Source organism: Haemaphysalis longicornis, unplaced genomic scaffold, assembly GCF_048455015.1.
Source record: "Haemaphysalis longicornis isolate Haplotype H1 unplaced genomic scaffold, Haemaphysalis longicornis Haplotype H1 scaffold_6, whole genome shotgun sequence".
In the NCBI taxonomy this organism is placed as follows: Eukaryota; Metazoa; Arthropoda; class Arachnida; order Ixodida; family Ixodidae; genus Haemaphysalis; species Haemaphysalis longicornis.
Genome location: NW_027526407.1, coordinates 70,343,881 through 70,363,031, shown reverse-complemented (window position 1 = coordinate 70,363,031; position 19,151 = coordinate 70,343,881). Strand labels below are relative to the sequence as shown.

The 19,151-nt window shown below is 48.2% G+C and overlaps 1 protein-coding gene across 1 annotated transcript in view; it reads right to left on the bottom strand.

Moving 5' to 3' along the window:
• LOC144142914 (protein MMS22-like) overlaps positions 1–19,151 on the bottom strand; it is an 80,065-nt gene that overhangs the window by 17,924 nt on the left and 42,990 nt on the right. The window contains exons 16-23 of the mRNA XM_077674752.1: positions 17,981–18,098; positions 14,826–14,995; positions 13,180–13,310; positions 12,144–12,234; positions 11,235–11,311; positions 10,260–10,392; positions 7,265–7,348; positions 2,623–2,781 (exon numbers count right to left, since the gene is read on the bottom strand). Of these exons, the coding sequence (XP_077530878.1) occupies positions 2,623–2,781; positions 7,265–7,348; positions 10,260–10,392; positions 11,235–11,311; positions 12,144–12,234; positions 13,180–13,310; positions 14,826–14,995; positions 17,981–18,098 (963 nt within the window). The remainder of the gene's footprint in view (positions 1–2,622; positions 2,782–7,264; positions 7,349–10,259; positions 10,393–11,234; positions 11,312–12,143; positions 12,235–13,179; positions 13,311–14,825; positions 14,996–17,980; positions 18,099–19,151) is intronic.

Below are 19,151 nucleotides of genomic sequence, written 5' to 3'. Positions count from 1 at the left end.
GAGATGCGCATGCGCACACTTCCGTACACAAGCGCGCGAACTTTCCACGCACCCACCACGCCGTTATCACGTGCACACGCCCTGCCGCCGATACTGTTGAGCGCGACGCAGCGCACGGGTAGCTACGACGCATGCGCGCACAGACGCGCTCCCCCCGCACCGCCGCAGCTGTTGTTGAGAGCGACGGAGCGCACGGGGTACACGCGCTCCTCTCGCACCGCCGCACCTAATGTTGAGAGCGAGGAGGGTACGGGGGAGAGACGCACACCTGCGCCTCGACGCGACGCGCATGCACAGTGAGCGTGTGGACGGCGCCGACAACATCGACGAGTGACATCGCGGGCCTAAGAAATGCTCCGCATTTAAAAGTTCTATTGCATGTATTCGCTGGTGAGGCGCGCATGCAGGCAACCGTGTGAGTGCGCCTCCACTCATTACGTCGGGCTCCGTGGGATGGCGATACTTGTCCGTGCTAAGCACATGACTGTGTTGCACGTTAACAAACTGTACCTTACCGAACGCAAACTATTGCCTCGAGTCCAATGTGAGTGCGATTAATAACGTGTCTGTTTACACCATTGTTGAATTCGAGTTGAAATGGAGCAGATGACGCATGCCAGTGTTGTTTTTTCTACGGCGTGCAAGCGCAGTGGCCCAAGCCGCGCCATGTCCGTGGCGCATCAAACATGTTTGTGGCTGTTTCCAGTGTTGCCCAGCAATAAAATTCACAGCTAAACTTTTCAACGAATACCACCTATATCGGGTTGGCACCCGTCAACGCATTGGCTATGTCACTCGACTGATTGAAGTAGCTGATGCCCACTAAAGTTCAAGCGTGGAGTGCAATCAACACCTGCTCACTGCACGCGTGCCACACGGTAACCAACCATATTGTTTCGTTACCATTTCACTGTTTGAAACAATGACACGGGAGCCTTGACTACCTTGACGAATGTGCGCGCGTAAGATGGCTCCGACAGTGCCCTGAATGTGGCTTAGCTTGTGTTGGCTCCGAATGTAGTCGAGATGTAGGTCTGATGTCAATGGCACTGCGGCTTGCCCAACGAAACCAAAACTCCTCATATTACTTGAACGCAGTGTCTATATTCGCCCACCCCGAATACTTCGAAATATCAGAAATTTTAAATTCGGGTTCAAGCGAATTCGAATACTGTAATATTCGCACAAGCCTAGTCATTAGCTTATTTAGTGGCTCTAGGGCAGGCGTCAGGGTGACAAAGAGAAAGAAATGAGGAATAAAGAAGCTATGAGAAAAGACAATGAAAGCAACTGATGAACTATACGCGCCCAAGGTGCATGAACCTGGACACACACGGGCATTGTTTTTCAAATGCATCAGAAAAACAGCGGCGCAAGACAGGATATAACCTGCGTCTGTGAGCTTAGCTGAGAGAACAATAGACGAACACCTTGCTCAAAGGAACAGGAGCACCTGAACAAACTTTTCGCTCCTCATTCTTTGAAGAGCTGAAAGCTCTCTACCGTCGTCCCTTGGCCTGGAATGATTACTGAAATGTTTTCAGAAAGTTCTCACCTGAAAAAGACAAAAGGCCCCAGCCACATGCACTCAGTCTACGAATAGCTCCTTGTATATCAAACACTCTTCATCACTCAGTAGTTCGCCTTCCGACCGATTCCTTGGTCTTCCCCTATTCTATTCACCGTCCTTTTGCAGTCACTCTCAAACGGATGTCCACCTGTTGTCCTTTATCCGCTCACATGACTGACGGAACCACACTTCTTTCCCTTAATTTGAAGCAGAATGTCTTCTACCCACACTTCTGTTTTCTATTCGCTTATTGTTAGTTTCAACAGCGAAGCAGTTTGAAAAATTGTAATTTTTCGTGTCTGCCGTTAAAAATACCACGAAATTGCCAAGCGCGCGTACGTCAGCGTGGGCCTCGCGGCGATCGCCCGGCAGTTAACAAAGCCAAGAAAATACCTAGTGTTCGTGTGTGCGTGGCTCGTGATGACGACTGTGCACGTTTGTCAAGCCAAGCATACCTCTCAGGGAGACTGGCCAAAATTGCCCCCCCCCCCCCCCCCCCCCCCGCCCCCCACAAAGAAAAAAATCCCTCCAGCGTTAGTTGTAATCGTGGCAACTGCTTGGAACGAGAAAGAAACGTCATAGCGTACGCCCCTCCAAGGCGATGCCCAATGATTATCACTTTCAAAAAAATGAAAGAAGCTCACACTTATCCCAACAGTGATGGAGTAAAGGTTGTTGCGGCAGCGAAGAATAAGAAGCAAACCAGCTGCAATCATGGACTTAAACCTACGTGACGGACGTGAAGGTGACGTGCAGCTTCGCTACCTTCAAGTCTTACGCGTTAGTGTGAGCTTCATTCATTTTTTCTTTTTTACTTAACTGTTTTCGCACTGCCCTTCAAATCTGGCGGCGAGCATCCATCGGCCAAGGCCTTTCATACCCTGCTTACAGCTATAAAACTGCGGAAATTAAATGTCATGGAGGGTGCGGAGGAAACCGTAAAGTTGTTCACAACAATTACGACGATGGTAATACGGATTCCACAACGTAACAGCCGGCACTGCATTCTAAGGGAACAGCAGCCCAGTAAGCGGCTGGCAGAGCCATCTCACCGCGAGAGGCGTGTCATCTCGGCGCAGGGGGGCTCCACCGCGACGCAGCAGCGCAGCCAGGACTGCACGATCCGGGCTTCAGCGTTGGCCGCACGTGTTTCAAGCTCGCTCGACACCTGGTCGTCTTCCAGCAGCAGGCAGAGGAAGCGCCCAGATGCACTGCACCACACCGCACCCACGTCATACGTTAACCCCATAATTGGGGGTGTTGTCGAGAGATGGAACACTTGTTTGTTTGCATGTTTGTTTATTGATCACCACCAGCCTGTGTACACCCACTGCAGGGCAAAGGCCTCTCCCATGGATTTCCAACTATCCCGGGCCTGTGCTAACTGCGACCAATTTATCCCCGCAAACTTCTTGATCTCATCTGCCCACCTACATTTCTGCTGCCCCCTGCCACGCTTGCCTTCTCTAGGGATTCACTCTGTTGCCCTTCATGACCAACGGTTATCTTGCCTTCGCATCACATGCCCTGCCCACGCCCATTTCTTCTTATTTCTACTAATGTGTCCTTAACACGCGTTTGTTCCCTGACCCACTCTGCTCTCTTCTTGACCCTTAATGTTACACCTATCATCTTCCGTTCCATTGCTCGCTGAGTCGTTCTCAATTTACCTAAGTTGAACCCTTTTAATGACCCCCCAAGTTTCTGCCCCGTAGGTGAGTACCGGTAATATGCAGCTGTCATAAACTTTCTTCTTTAGGAACAATGGTACATGACAAAGAAGGAGATGCTGACACCAGGTTGCGAGCAGGCTTGCTCCTTCTCACGTTAGTTGTAAGGTTCCCGTGAAGTGACTGCAAAGTTCTGAGTTAGACAGCGTCTTAGAGAGGATAACAAACTACACAAAATTGCACACAAGGTACTAAGCACAACACTTGGTCCCTTGTACCAAGTAAGTGAATTACAGAAATGGCACGGAGTGAGTTCGTATAGAAACAGCGATAGTGCACAAATAGATGCAAAGTATGCATGACATAAGACAATAAATAATATGCCTTAACGACGTAAAGAGATTGCACAACGAAAAACATTTGTTGCACGTTTAGTGGGGAAGGGGAGTAAGGAAGAGTGAAACCAAACGAACTGTTAAAGGTGTTGTGCCACCAAATTTGTTGTTTGTGCATTCTTTGTTGCAAACGCTTTATATTTCTTTAGAAAGCATGATACATGCTCTCACATGCACATATTCTGAGTAAAAAATTTATTATTGCACGATTTATGTGAACAGGATTCGGTTTGTTTCTGGGCGTCCATTTAAGCAGTGATGTCACAGTGTTGCGAGGACGCTCTGCCACGAGTGTCTACCATGCGGCGCTGCGGTACGCTGCGACTTTACTGCGGCGTCTGCTCCCGCACACACGTGCTTCCCCACGGAAGTAAACACGCCGGCTCGTCATGTCAAGCCGCGACAGCTCCGACATGGGCTCTTTGTCTGCATCCTCGGATGCAGACAAATGAAAACCATGGATATGCAAGCAAACCATAAAAATGTAACCGCTCAAAAAAAAAGGTCTTTGTCGCGAATTGAATTTGCAACGTTGACCGCCGAGCGGGCGCGACGTGCAAGACCACTGCGCCACCGCACAAATGGGGCTCCGGCTGCGAAGTAGCCGGTGTACTAGATGGAGGCCCATCCTTTGAGTCGTACGTCGGCGTTTACTAGCTAGTTTACAGAATTCCTGGCTGGTAAACTGAAATTTCTTGAATAGCGCTTGCGCAGCAAAGTTCCGCGAAGCTCCTGCAATAGCTTATCGCCATCAACTGTGCTCCTTCGCGAAAGCGCTCGCAAAGATAAGTGGGCCCGGCTGCGACTGCGATTTTGCACTGTAGGAATAGTGCTTGTTGTAATTTGGTTTTACGTTTTACGTTAAAAACCTTCGCCGATATTGATCTCTTATTACCCAAATTACCCTACGTAACTCTTCTTCTGCACGAAACTGACCTTATATTTACTACAGGCGAGCCGATCGCACGTGCATATGCAGTTTGCAGCTCCGGGGTAGCGGCGTCGCCGAAGAGCACGGCCGAAGCACCGAACGCCAAAATACGGATCGCATTAGCGCTAGTGTTGAGCTGTATGGGCTTCATGAACCTTAGTGAGTTTATTACACTCCAGAAACTAACAAAATAGCGCCGCATTCATTGCGGCACGAATGTTGTCGGGGCGCAGTTTTCGCTTCTCGGTCGATTCCCGACGACGCGTCGGGCAACCAGTCGGGCGACCGGTTTTGTTGGCATCTTCGGTTGGCGAGTCAGTCACACTACGGCGACTTTCCATGGGCCGACGTGTTTGTGTCGCCGTCGGCGTGTGACAACACGGTCTTGCGATTCGGCAGCTGACCGATGGTTTGGCGACTCGTCTGCGTCGCCATCGCGTCGGCCTAGTGTGTCTGATACGACCAAGCGACCCAACAAACTGTGGTAACTGGAGTTCACATTGACGTCGCTCGAGTCGCTAACGCGGTTCTTCAAAAAAATATTCTGCGCTCCCTTATTTGAAATAACTGACCCAATTAGAAAACAAGTACACATAGTGACTAGGCTTGTGCGAAATTCGGGCGCTTCGAATATTCGAACGAATATTACAATATTCGAATTCGCTTCGACTCGAATTTAAAATTTCCGATATTTCGAAGTATTCGGGATGAACGAATATCAAAACTTCGTTCAAGTTTCGGTTTCGTTAGGCAAGCCGCAGTGCCATTGACATCAGTCCTACATCTTGACTAATGTGGAGCCAAGACAAGCTAAGCCACAATCAGAGTGTTGTCGCGTCGTCGCAGCCTTCGCGCATGTTCGGCAGTGTAGTCGAGGCTCCTGTTTCACTGTTTCGAACAATGAAATTGTTCCCATTGCAACAATGGGGAAAATTTCGGCTCTCACGAACGGGCCTGCGCGGCTTGGCGGATGATACGAACGAGCCGGCGAGGCGCCCAACTGCCGAACGAGCGAGAGACGGCGACGTATGGGCTCCTTCTCCAGGAACGGCCGGGCTGTTGTTTTCTGTTCGCGAAAACGCGCCGCGGACTCCGCAGGCACGCTGACGCTGCCGCGAAACCACCCGCATGCTGCGCGGGGCACGGCCGGCCGCGGCAACCAGGCGGCACCTTCGGTCGCGAAGTGGTGCGGGGCGCTCGAGCCACCGCTTCTAACTGCTACTTAAGATACCGCTCAAAGCACACACGAAGTTTCTTGTGCGGTAAATGAGCTAATGATGTGGGCGAAAACGGTGCTATAAAAAATCATCCGCGCCGCTAGCGAAAGTGCCCATGAAATATCTGCCGGGGTGCTAAGCCTAAACATCTCCTGTGGAGCCAGCCAGCTGTCTCGAGCGCTTCGAAACTGTTGCCCTGAGGTGCACGCCTTCCCATTGGCGCAAATAGTCAGGCTCCTCCCACTGCCACGCGCGTCATTTTCTCACCGTGGCACAGGCGACCGCAAGCGCGGAATCGCCAAGGCGGGCATTAAAATCGCGCGCGCAACGCTGACGTGCATGAATCGCGTGCAAAAACGCTCCTGTTGTGAGCTTGGGCACCGCGAGTGAGGAGATGAAAGTCCAGAAATTACCGCTCGGCAACACAAAGGTTAAGAAAAAGCAGAAAAACGTCACGGATTTCTCCACGCGAAAGTAAGAAAAGAAATAAACGCCAACTTTTTTCAGTGCTCAATTTCTTGGTCTGTGTTTATTCATACGAATTTAGGATGATACGAATATTTTTGGCGGTCCCGCGATATTCGTATCATCGAGATTTTACTGTAGAACTTCTTTACCAGAATGTCTCAGTGACAGGAAGCTCAGTGACACCTGACAACTACCGTAATTACCCGATTCTAACGCGCACTTTTTTTCCGGAAAAATAGGTCGAAAAATCGCATGCGCGTTAGAATCGGATACGAAACCGAAACTGCCGAAACAATGGGAATTGCGTCCAGCCCACCACCATCGCCATCTCAAGCAGGCGCCAAAGCTCTTAGCAACGATTTTTCAGACGCAGGAAGAATAGGTATAGTGCCTAGAATATTCTAGGCACTATAGCATAGGCGCCTAGGCTTTTCTATCGGCGTTCACACAAATCGTCAAATCGTTCCACTTGCGCGCTTGATAACAGAAATGGCGGCAGCGGCTCTCACGCGTTCAAAACGAGCGGTCGGCTGAAGCGTGCGCCTCTGGAGAAGCTCGCAGGATGGGTGTGCAAGGCATGGGCCACGATCCCATCGATCATGTTTGAACGTTCGTTATGAAGTGTGGCGTCGCGAACGCGCTTGACGGCACCAAGAACAAGATGTTGTGGTCAGCGGAGAGCGACGAGGAGTGAGATGAGTGCGATTATTTCGAGAAATAAATCGCCCATTTCTCTCGCATTCGTTTCTCTGGCTCACAAAGTTCCGTGCGCGTTACAATCGGAGGTGCAAATTTTTTCGGTTTTTTTGCCAGGAAAATGGGGTGCGCGTTAGAATCGGGGGCGCGTTAGAATCGGGTAATTACGGTATTCGAATTCGCTTCGAAAGTATTCGACCCCTACGACTATTCGCTTCGAATTCGCTTCGAACTAAAATATCACTATTCGCACAAGCCTAACACATACCCGTCAACAAAACCCTTCCCATGAAACCTAGGTGAAACACAAAACCCACCTGGGGTGTGTGTGAGGTGAACAGCCAAAGTGGTCGAAGAGGCTCACAAAGCTGGCCTTCACTTGTCCTGATTGCGGTGGTGGCCTGGGGAAAAAAGCACCAAAACATTCCCGCAACAATGGCTGCTCACTTGCAAAGGAGAGCGTCAAATCTTGCGACTGGGCACCAAATGCAACGAGGAATACTGCAACAATGGCTCAACATCGTGTCCGGTTGTTCCCTTCAATGCGCTTCAGTGGGACCCTTTGAGTATCTGCCTCAGACTCACTGCGGACACCCTGCGAAGCAATGTAACATTTGTTTTAAGTGCACAGCACTTTAGGGGCTTGCCTTGTCGTCGTAGCTCGCTCGCTGGGCCCAAGTAGAGCCACACGGTGTTCCGTCGTTGCGGCGTAACCCAGAGGCTTCAAAAGCCAAGCGGTCTATACATCCGAAGCGTTCGAAACTCGTGAACCACGGGCGCTTGTCATACATCTCCCCGCTGTTTAGTGCAAAGAAAACTGCAGGTACATTTGAGGCAAAATATACGTAATTGACCGGCAGCGCTTGCATTCATAGTTAGGAACGCTCGTTGGGTTGGTTTTTACGATAGTAAGCGAAAAAAAGTGGCAGTGCAACGCCAGCACGTGCAGGAGGAAAAGCGAGCACAAAAATAACGGAACTCCTGCTGGTGCAGTTTCAGGCAGGGGGCGCTCGAGCACTGCGAAGGCGGGAAATTTTAAATGCGTGGGACAAACGTCCGTTGAATTCATCAGGAAAGGAATGAGCCAGGCCGAAGAGTGTGATGGGTCATAAAAGTGAGCGGATAACGGTGCCACAGCCCATTATGACGAATCACTGCTCTGCACTTCCGACAGCTTTCACATTGCGCGGAACGGCTTTAATATTTTCACATATATCTCTACGGGGTGAGGTATCCTTGGACTGAGGCATGTTTCCTAGCACAAAAAAAGGCCCAAACAGAGAAGAAGCACGCAGACAACACAGGCACTTCTTTTTATCCTTCTCCCATGTCCTTCTCTACTTACAGTAATTGCACGATTCTAACACGCACCTTTCTTCGCTACAAGTAGCCTTCAAATTTGTGCACGCGTTACAACCGGAATCAAAACCAAAACTGGCTTACAAGCAGCCAGCCGCATTGCCAGGCACATGAACTCCTCCCAAAAGCCAACTCAATCCAATCCAAAACAACCCATCAACATCACTTGAGTAAATTTTGGTGGACCCATTTCTTAATGGGCATACCTTGGCAGGCTGTTGCACATATTTCTGCTGCTGTACTTGGCGACGCGTTTCAGTCGTTACGGCTCTGAAAAGATGCCACTATCAAACACCCATCACGCGCAAGGAAATTTTCCTTCCCGACAGCGAGGGGGATCGAGCGGCATCATGCATATTGGGCGTACCGGAAACATGAGTGGGTGCTTGACATAAACAAAGCAGAGCCACATTTTAATGCATGGCTTCACCGCCTCGAAGCTTGGGCGTTTTCAACAACTTGAAGACTTCCAAGGCGGAATTCATAAATTTGCAGCGAATGAACCAACCCTAAACGGTCAGGTCTAAAATTACGAAGTTAAAAAGGCGCTTGAAATTCCAAATCCTTTCAATGCATTTCCCACTCCAGTTTTAACGCCAGCAGTAACTGGATAAGCGGTGCTACTGTGAAGCACAAGAGACTTTTGCTGCCACCATTGCGTGCATCAAATAAAATTAAAATGTCCTCCGCCAGTACCATGGTTTCATGTCACTTACATCTGATTTATACTGGTCAGCCTAAATTTAACTCAGGACACAGACAAGGACGAACGAAAAAGCACAAACGCTGACGTACTTGTCTGCCCTTGTTCTTATCCTTTCGTCCTTGTCTGTGTCCCGAGTTAAATTTAGGCTGACCAGTATTTAGACCAATTATGATCCAACTAGCTCAGATTCTGCCTATACTTACATCTGCGCTGAAGAACTGGCATCAAATTATGTTTTTGAATTTTCCTAAGCAAACTTACCAGCACGTTACAATCAGGGGGGTGCGTTAGAATCACGCAAGTATGGGGCTCTTCTCCTGTGTTCGTGTCTTTTTTAAAAACGATAGTCTTTCTTGGGCTACTTAAACCCAGAAATTTGGTGTGTCTGTATGTCTGTCTGTCTGTCTGTCTGTGACTCGATTCAGCCACCCGGCCAAAGTAAAACAATGCCTGTGCAATAGTCTTATATAGTCACAGCTAAATCTACCCGTCTAAGTCCGGTGTAATGTTCATACCTGTCAACATTGTTGAAGAAGAACAAGACATTACGCAAATATAAGACAACAAATTAATACAGAAGTGATGTTTGCAGTGTTCCTTTAAAAAAAATCATACATGCTTGACTTTGGCGAAATTTAAATACTTCATCAACTCCAGAAAAAAAATTCACTTCGCCGTCGCCTGATGTCACCCGCGCCACTATAGCTTCTTGCGGCATTTTAAGGAATCAACCGGCAACCGTTACGAAAGGTTCCACTAGATAGGTTCCACGTTCTGCTCGAAACGCACATGGAGTAGGGAAACGCGGTTCTATAAACGTTGAAGTAGGGCACCTCGATTCACGCGCGTCTTCGCCGTACGGCAGCGTTGGCATCGAGACACCCGGTTTGGAGCAGTGGAACGCGGGAAATTTAAAATGATTTAAGCAAACCTTTGGCGTCTTTACCTTGGGAGGAGCGCGACGCAAGAGGAACAACATGAGAGGTGAGTGGGAAAGAGAAGGGAGGCATTTACTTGGCAAAAGTCGATAAAGACTATCGTCTTTTGACGAAATTTGCAACGAAAGGAGCAGATACGCGGCCAATTTTTTGCACTAGGAAACATGCCTCCGTTATCTCAGCCCCAACTTGCCCAACTTTCTGTTTTAATCCTCACACTGCCAACGGACTATCTGCAGTGAGTCCAACACTGTAAATCCAAGGTCCCCAGTGTCTCTTTGAACACTGCACGTGTGGCACCCCACTCACAGGTCCAGTGCCAGGAGCGTGATGCTGACCGCCAGGTCGGTGAAGCAGGCTTGGGGTGCGGGAGCGTGGACTGGGAGCGCCAGGGCTTTGTGCAGGAACTGCAGAGAGCTCCGACAGATGGCGCCACTGAAGGCTGCAAGGAGAAACCGCACACTCAAAGGGGGCCGACAACCAGGTGACTTTGTTCCAAGTATAGGGTCTTTTTGTACTTCTCAGTACTACTTTGACCGCTGGGAATGTAGGCAGGATGTAGTGGCTCCCTGCTGGAAATCATCGGTATCGTTCAACGTTTTCCACCCGATGTTACGTCTTGACAACGCTTGACGTTTGTTGGGGCGAAGAATAACAAGACATTGTGCGGCAGCCATGGTGTAAGAAAAGTCTACCTGAGTTGGAGCGTGTAGTTCTGTGCAGTTGGAAAGAATATTTATGAAAGACATAGGTGAAGCTAGTAGCCTACAACGCACAGCCCAACAGCATTCACAACATGCGGTGAAAAAGAAAGGGTTGTCTCCTCATTCAAAGGAACCAGACACTTTCAAGCACTCATCCCAAAAAAGGGCAGACCTCCAAGCTAGCATGACAAAAAGATCTCTTATTAAATTTTTTTCGCCGTTTTAGTCATTCTTTCCGTGGCTGACTTGGGCTACGATAACACCAACTGCAGCCCGTATGTTGAGCTTCCTAGTTTTGTGCACTTCTCTTCAACACCTCAAATCATGTTCTTTAGACTTTAGAGTTTCCCCTTTCTGTTTAAATTGCTTGCATCATCCCCGTCTGCACCCTTGTATGTCTTTTTAGCGCCCTGTTCCTGAGGTGCTGCTTGCAGTCCCAAAATAAGAAAACAAATAGACGAAATCAAATCCATCTGTAACCGAACGCCCGCGTCAGGATCTTACCCTGCACCACATTTTGTGCCACATTTTAGGTTCATGCCCCCTTCCTCCCCCTGCGGTCCTCATGCTATCTACTCACCTGCGTGCCGTTCAAACAGCCTGTCGTCCCTGCTACCACCTTCAGCGTACCGGGCGACACTCCTCTTGTGAATGCTCCTGTGCCAAGAGCCATGGTGGCGGCGAAAAAAAGAGGGCAAAGTGCAGTTCCCTGCGGTACACCGGCTCTTCTTGTAGAAAAAGAAAACAAAACGTATGCACCCACAAGTAACCTTGCATTCCCCCTTCTTTTACAGTTTCTATATCGTGTATGGTCCAAGATCGACCACCCTCTTAAAATCACCATACTTTTTTACAAGTTAAAATTTTGCAAATTTTGTTACACGCCCCCTTTTACCAATTCCTGGCTCTTACAGCGCATTTCAAAATTCTCGCCAGCTTCATAAAATCGGGTGTCCACTGTGAAAAAATGAATGAATGAGTGATAATGTTGAGAATGTGCAGGTGATCCCAACAAAACAAACAAGACAATAACTGCTCATCAAAAAGGACACCAAGTTTGTTTTCAGATACGTACACACAAAGAAAAAAAGCGCGTGCCTCTAATGTAAGAATTAACCTACACGTCTTCCCCGCTTTCCTCTTCCATTGTTTCGTTAAGGAACAAATAACAAGAATGCTCGAGCTATAGACTGTCTTTCACTAGTCTGTGCAGACGTGCTGGATCCTAGAATTCCCCGGGCGATCTTCCTCGCAGTTTAAACTTGTAAAACAAAAGGAAAAACTCAGGCAAAACCCACCTACAATGAGTGTCAATTAGGTACTACTAGCATTCTTCAAATTGTGTGACACACTTGTGTTAACAAACTATTCCCTTCCCCCTGATTAAAAGTAGAACCAACCCCTGTACACTGATAATAAAAGTGCAAAGCCTTCCCTGATAAACTGTGACACACAAACTGTGTTTCCCCACCACCCATACAGTTCTTACCTCAGCTTTTCCGCTGCCTCTTGGATGGTGACTATGATGTCCTCCTGCTGCGAGGTGGAACACTGTTCGAGCAGCAAGGATGTCTCCGGAACTAGAACCAAAGGGGTGATGGCTTAAAAAATCTTTACGAGGTTTTTGTCCTGAATGATAACCATTTTAAAGGGGACACTACTCTTAAAACAGCTTCCTTTAATTTTTAAGTAAACTCTGTGAAGTTTGTCAGACTTGCTGTTTTTTTTTCACTGATTTCAAATATTCCATTATTTTTTCAGTTTATTAATTCCCAATATAATTAGAGATAATTAGTCCTGTTTGGAGGAGCAATAGACAAAACAGCGTTAGTCATGGAACTGTAATCTTTATATTTTCCAATACTATGAACCCTGGTGAGTGCAACAAGAGAATGTTTTTTTTGATGCACTGCTTGGAACCAATTTTACAGCTCATTACACTTTGGTGTTTCAAATGGCCATTTGAAATGGTTCCTTGCCACTGGTGCCGCCAAGGTTTAATGAACTTCAAAATTAGTTCCAAGCGATGCATGAAAAAAAACTGATTCTCTTATTGCACTCACCAGGGTTCATAGTACTGGAAAACATAAAAATTAAAGCTCTGTGACCAACACTGCTTTGTCTATTGCTCTTCCACATATGACTACTTATCTCTTGGTAACTAATCAACTTACTCAAAAAATAACACACATTTTAAATCAGTGGGAAAAAAGCAGCTAGACTGACAAGTGTCACAGAGTTTACTTAACATTTAAAGGAAGCTGTTTTAAGAGCAGCGTCCCCCCCTTCAAAGCACTGGCCATAACCTGAAAGGTAGGGCAATAAAAGGAGTATGATTTTTCTGACTCCATTACGTGAAAATGCCCATTAGGAACGATCGGAAAGTGACAAATGACCACTAAATCAAGTAACTACTGTATCGACGAAAGGTCTGACTGGAATCCCGCTTCCATAAGCTAAGAGATATTGTCTTCCCACCAAGGGGCCAAACAGCTGTGGAGTAGGAAATTGGTAAGTGGCCTCACCCAGGAGTGCTTGCTCCGACAGCGCCAGGTTCGAGCTGGCATCCACCACGTCACGGATGCCCTGAGTGTACACTGGGAGCAGGGCAGTGCGCAGCGACTGGCACTGGGAGCCGCCCTGTGGCGCCAAGCCCCTGCACCAAAGAGGATGTGACAAAGCCAATCGATGTGACTTCGCTGAACGTTTCGACTGTGTGCACCCTAAAATGGGACTTATCAGCGGAGCCGAACGCACTGCGCCAAAGACAAGGACAAGGGAGGGCACAGGACAGGCACACTGCCCTCTGTCCTTGCCTTCTCTTGTCCTTGTCTTTTACGCTGTGCGTTATAGTCGAATATGCACCACCAACAAGCCCAAGCTTTCCACTTTATTAGTGGCGCGCACATGGTTGACATGACTGCAGCAACAGCAGCACTCCTTTTTCTTCTTGTGTGTGTATACTCACCCAACTTTTACAAATAACTGCCAGTTTGGGTGACTGCATGTGCCACATCTGCATTCTGCAAAACTTTCACTCGATACTTCAGTGTGCACTAGAAGGTTAAAAATCCCCGCACTGCAAGCATTTACTGTACAATTCACCCGCTATATGGCAAGCTTCGAAACAAGACAGTGGATGTGGCAGATTGCAAAACGACATCAGCATCTGGTGCTGCACATACAAGTTCCCACTGGTACGACGAACCGGTAAGGCGTTGAAAAATTAGCAAGATGAACCAGAAAGAAGCTGTGGAAGCTCGCTGGAAAAACAAGAGAAGACTGCAAACGCACGCGTCAGCTAAAGAGGAGTGCGAGACCCTGCCGTGCAATCACAAGCAGTTGAAAGGGCATGAAAACAAAATACGACCACGTTTAATTTGAAAGATGCAGCCCTTGGTAAATCCCTCAGCTCCGATCTAGTCACGAAAGACGTTTTTGACCGCCCCCCCCCCAAAAAATGTAGAAATCTTTTAAAAATTTTCAAATTTCATGTGATACCAGCAGGGACCCTATACTGGTCGGCACTGTAAACGTCTCTCTGAGTTATTTAACTGCACGTTAGCATTCAAGCGATACGATTCAACAGGAGTAGAGGCCCCACTCCAAGTGCACAGTCCTGTTACTTGCAGTGGCTTGGATGGTGGCTACTAACCACACAAATAAGATGCTGTGATGTCAGAGAAACGTTGCTCGAAAGTGGCTGCGGAGTCGCCACCGCTTCCCCTTTATTTTTAATTCGTATCTCGGTAATTTTTTTTTAAGTTTCCAATGAATTTGCTGTCATTGTTACCGGGACAAAGCGGCCTTTCGAATAAACCGGACTGGTATTTTGTCTTGACAGCTCCCTCAATTAAGCACCTGCCGCGGTGGCTCAGTGGCTAAGACATTGTGCCGCTGAGCACGAGGTCGCGGGTTCGATTCCTGGCCGCGGTAGCCACATTTCTGACAGAGGCGAAAAACAAAAACGCCCGCGTGTACGAGATTTTCACATACGTTAAAGATCCCCAGGTGGTCAAAATTAATCCGGAGCCCTCCACTACGGCGCGCCTCATCGCCTGCGTTGCGTCGGCGCGTTAGAACCCTACAATCAAATCAATCAATCAATCAATCCCCTTAATTAAGCAAGGCCAGGCACCACCCACACAGCAATGCGAGACAAGAGACTGACACGCAGCGCTCGAAGAACCACGCCGCCGTCTTCTGAGCGGCCGTGCTGAGGTCGGCCGACGTCGTCTGCAAAAGCAGCAGCACTGCAAACAGGCTTCGTAAGGCAGCCTGCAGTTTCTCCACTGGGCTGTCCGCTGGCACCAGGGCAAGCACGGACAGCAGCCGGTCCACCTGAGACAAGGAAAATTAGCGGGCTGTTAAAGGGGCCATGCAGACAAAATACAAGTTTACTTTATTCGAACGATTTCGTGTTTCATAGTGCCCCAGCGCTTGTCCGGCAACAAATGACGCCGTCTTCACTGAGAAATTAATCAATATAGGTTAAAATTTTGATTCTCTTGCCAAATCGTGTGGTTTCGTGATGTGCTGTGAAGTCATGAGGGCAGGTATTCAAACGAACTTCCAGTGCGTCATTAGGCTCTGCAGCCTTGTTTGCCTTCAGTCCTCCCAGATGGCGCTACCATACTCAGCCGCAGACCACCGTTGCTTTATTTCCGACCGTATTTGCACCTGGCTTGTTTCTGTTACAGTAGAACGTAATCGTTTTGTAAAACATGGGGTCTCCTTGGCAAACGGTGTGATGTAAGACGACGTCGCTTACACCAATCAGCCAGTGTTGTGTAAGACAACTCCAAAACGGCGCAGTGCTGTGCAGCTAAAGCAAACAGTGCGCCCAGTACCAACAGCCGCGTGCATCGGTACTTCTATGTTTACGTCTGTTTTCATAACTTTCATTGCTTCTTGCACAATTCTTACTGTTGTAAAATGAATATGCAATACATTTGGACGCAAATAGCTCGTACAGCAAGCTTATAGGCCCTGCCTAGTGTGCATTCTTTTTTTTGCCGGCCTCAACCAGTCGCAGAGCATTCTCGTGTGACATCATAGGTTCTGTTGCAAGAAATGAGCTAGTGGGTCGCACGGCCGTTCCATTTTATCCTGATTATGTAGCTTACTTGAGCAAAGTGTGTGTTAAAAGGCATGTCAGTATGATTTTAACAAGGCAACTTTTTGAATGAATCAAACTTCTGTTTTGTCTGCATGGCCCCTTTAAAGCCGGTGACGTGAAACGGATTGGCGACTCTCAAATCGGGGGCCTGTTAGGTTGTTTTCAATGCGAAAGCATTAAATGGCCCGACGGGCGAAAAAACCAGCCTCGGCATTTTCGTTTGGGTTTGGGCCTGGAAGGTGGAAACCAGAAAAACCGGTTTTGCGTTCCAGGCCCAAACCTCAAATGGTCATAACTTCTGCTACAGGCCAGATAGAACGATACTGTTAGTCTTACTGCACTCCTTGATTTGTGCACAGTTCACTGGTACCTCTTTCAGCTGCACCACTCCAGCAGTTTTCTCACAAAGGCGGTTAAAAAACCAAATATAAAAATTCAAATGAATTTGGACATAGTCGTTTTACACAAATACAAATTTAAATCTACAGTCACAATGAAAAGCTACATAAGTCCCCCAATTTTCATAGTCATAGCTGTAAAAATAAACTTTTTTGGTTTAAGGCCAGTGTGCCCTCTTAATAATGGAACTTAATAAAAGAAAGCTTGCTTTTCAAATTATAAAACAACAAATTAGGTTAATACTTACTTACCTTTTCACACTTTTTCTGCTCATGACTTACAACAACAGCTGCAACGAAGCGCTTGAGCACTACTTCAACTCTCTGCCGACAGATGGCAGGCTCATCAACTTGCCCGTGCTTTCCCGTTTGACCCGAGAGCAGAAGGGGCCAACCGCGGACTGGCTTTTGATACATGGGGCCTATGGGGAGTTTCGAAACTGGTGTATATTTAAACCTACGCTCCATAGTGCAAGCCTAAATTCGCCGGTAGCAGGAGTGGCTGTCCAGGCCATTATACCGCAGATGAAGAGAGTGGGAGAACGCAGCCAAAGGAGCAAAAAGACAAGCTGAGAATTCCACCCTCGTCCTCAACTCTTCAACTGCACGACGGCAGGAACGAAAGCAGTGCAGCGCATAAGAGGCCGGTCACAGCCATTTGAAAGCATCAACAAGGATTGCAAAGCAAGGCCTCTCGAGCGGCAAAATATTTAAAAAGCCTGTCGACGAGGCGAGGCTGAAAGCGAGGCTGAAAGCAAGGCCAGGAGTTCATTAGCAGATACACGTTTCTGCATTTGAAACCCATAAAAAGTGGCAAGTTTTACTTGGACCTGTTATAGACGTAATACTTCATAAACAGGTTGGAGAAATGGGAAGAATGTATGCCGTTGTAGAAAGAATGTAGGACCGCAGCTTTCAAGGTGCCAGTTTTTGAAGGCACACACACACTACCAACATACACAGAGTTGTTTTAGTAGAATACTACGGCACAAAACTTAATGGTGACGCCAATGCTTTGAGCACTGTAGTGGTTGCCGCTACGGTGACAGCAGCCTCTGCAGACACCAGTGTGTTTATGTGCTTGACCCACCCATTGAACAAGTCATCATCATCATCACCACAATCATCACCATCATCAGCTTATCTACACCCACTGCAGGACAAAGGCCTCTCCCATGGATCTCCAATTATCCCCGCAAACTTTTTGATCTCATCTGCCCACCTAACTTTCCGCCGCCCCCTGCCATGCTTGCCTTCTCTAGGGATACACTCTGTTACCTTCAATGATCTTGCCTTCGCATTACATGCCCTGCCCACCAGGGCCGCAGCCAGAAAATTTTTTTCGTGGGGGGTTACGGATTTTGGAAAGGGGGTAGTTTTGCTGAAAGCAACAGTAAGTATTGCTTACATCCTGCCTGGAAAAAATTTCATGAGGGGTTTTAACCCCCAAACCCCCCCTCTGAATACGACCCTGCTGCCCACACCCATTTCTTCTTCCTAATTTCTACTAATATCTCCTTAACACGCGTTTGTTCCCTGACCCAATCCGCTCTCTTCTTGTCCCTTAACGTCGCACCCACCATCTTCCGTTCCATTGCCCACTGAGTCGCCCTCAATTTAAGTTGAACCCTCTTAGTGAGCCTCCAAGTTTCTGCCCCATAGGTGAGTACCGGTAAGATGCAGCTGCCATACACTTTCTTCTTCAGGGACAATGGTCGGCTGAACAAGTACCAACACCTTAATATTAGACCAGGGATAGCATCCCTCCTATCTCTCCCTGCCACAGGAGAGCAGAGAAGGCCTACTCACGGGCTCCTCGGGATGCTGACGGATGGAGAGGGAAAGGACGAGGAAGAGGAGGGAGCAGTTGCGGAGGCCCACTTCGGTCAGTTCTTCCACCCGGTTGGCATGGAAACGACTGCAGATGCTGCACACAGAGGGGAGGAGGGAGGAGAAGAAAAGCAACGGCATGAGAGGAAGGATGGTAAAGAATTCAACCAAGGGCTCTGAGAAAGGACAGGAGGCTTTTGACAAACGATACATGTGGCAAGGGGGCGTTCTAATGGGGAGAGTGTCGAGAACAGCTGAAACAGCATACTACCGCATTTGCACAATTCTAACGCGCACCCTTTTTTGCTAAAACTAGCCTTCGTACTTGTGTGCGCGTTACAGTCGAGCTCAAAGACAAAATCGGCTTCAAAGCGGCCAGTAGCATTGCCGTGGACACGAACTCCTCCCGATATCCATTTGTAAATCGGTGCTGCAGAATCCGCATGAAGTAATTTTTTTCAAATTTTTATAAGTAAAGTTACCGGCACATTACAACTGGGGGCGCGTTAGAATCGTGCAAAATCAACCCGCGCGGTGGCTCAGTGGCTAGGGCGTTGCGCTGCTGAGCACGAGGTCGCGGGTTCGATTCCCGGCCGCGGCGGCCACTTTTCTGATGGAGGCGAAAAGCAAAAACGCCCGTGTGTACGAGATTTCGGCGCACGTTAAAGATCCCCAGGTGGTCAAAATTAATCCGGAGCCCTCCATTACGGCGTGCCTCATCGCCTGCGTTGCGTCGGCGCGTTAAACCCTACGAGCAACGAGCAATCGTGCAAATACGGTAACTTCAAGGCGCACTTCGAGACCTGTAGGCACTGCCTGGTCGCTTTGCCAACTTGGGGTTCAGATTGCGCAAACTGTTATCCAATTTTCTCTGCTTGGATAATTTAGCCGGATATTTCTCACCCCCACACGAGATCACACCAAAAGTGTCATGCGTAAGAGCCTCGTCACAGAATGGCAGCCCTCACGCCGAAATGTTAACCCTAACAAGCATTTTGCAGATAGCAAGCACACTCGTCCTGTCGCTGTCGCCCAAATGACACAGGTCGTAGCATTCAGCTCCAATTCACGTCGCTTTGCCCTACACCTCTGCACCGTAGCAATGCCTAATTGCCTTATCAGCATAAAAAATGTTTTCAACCTGAAACAA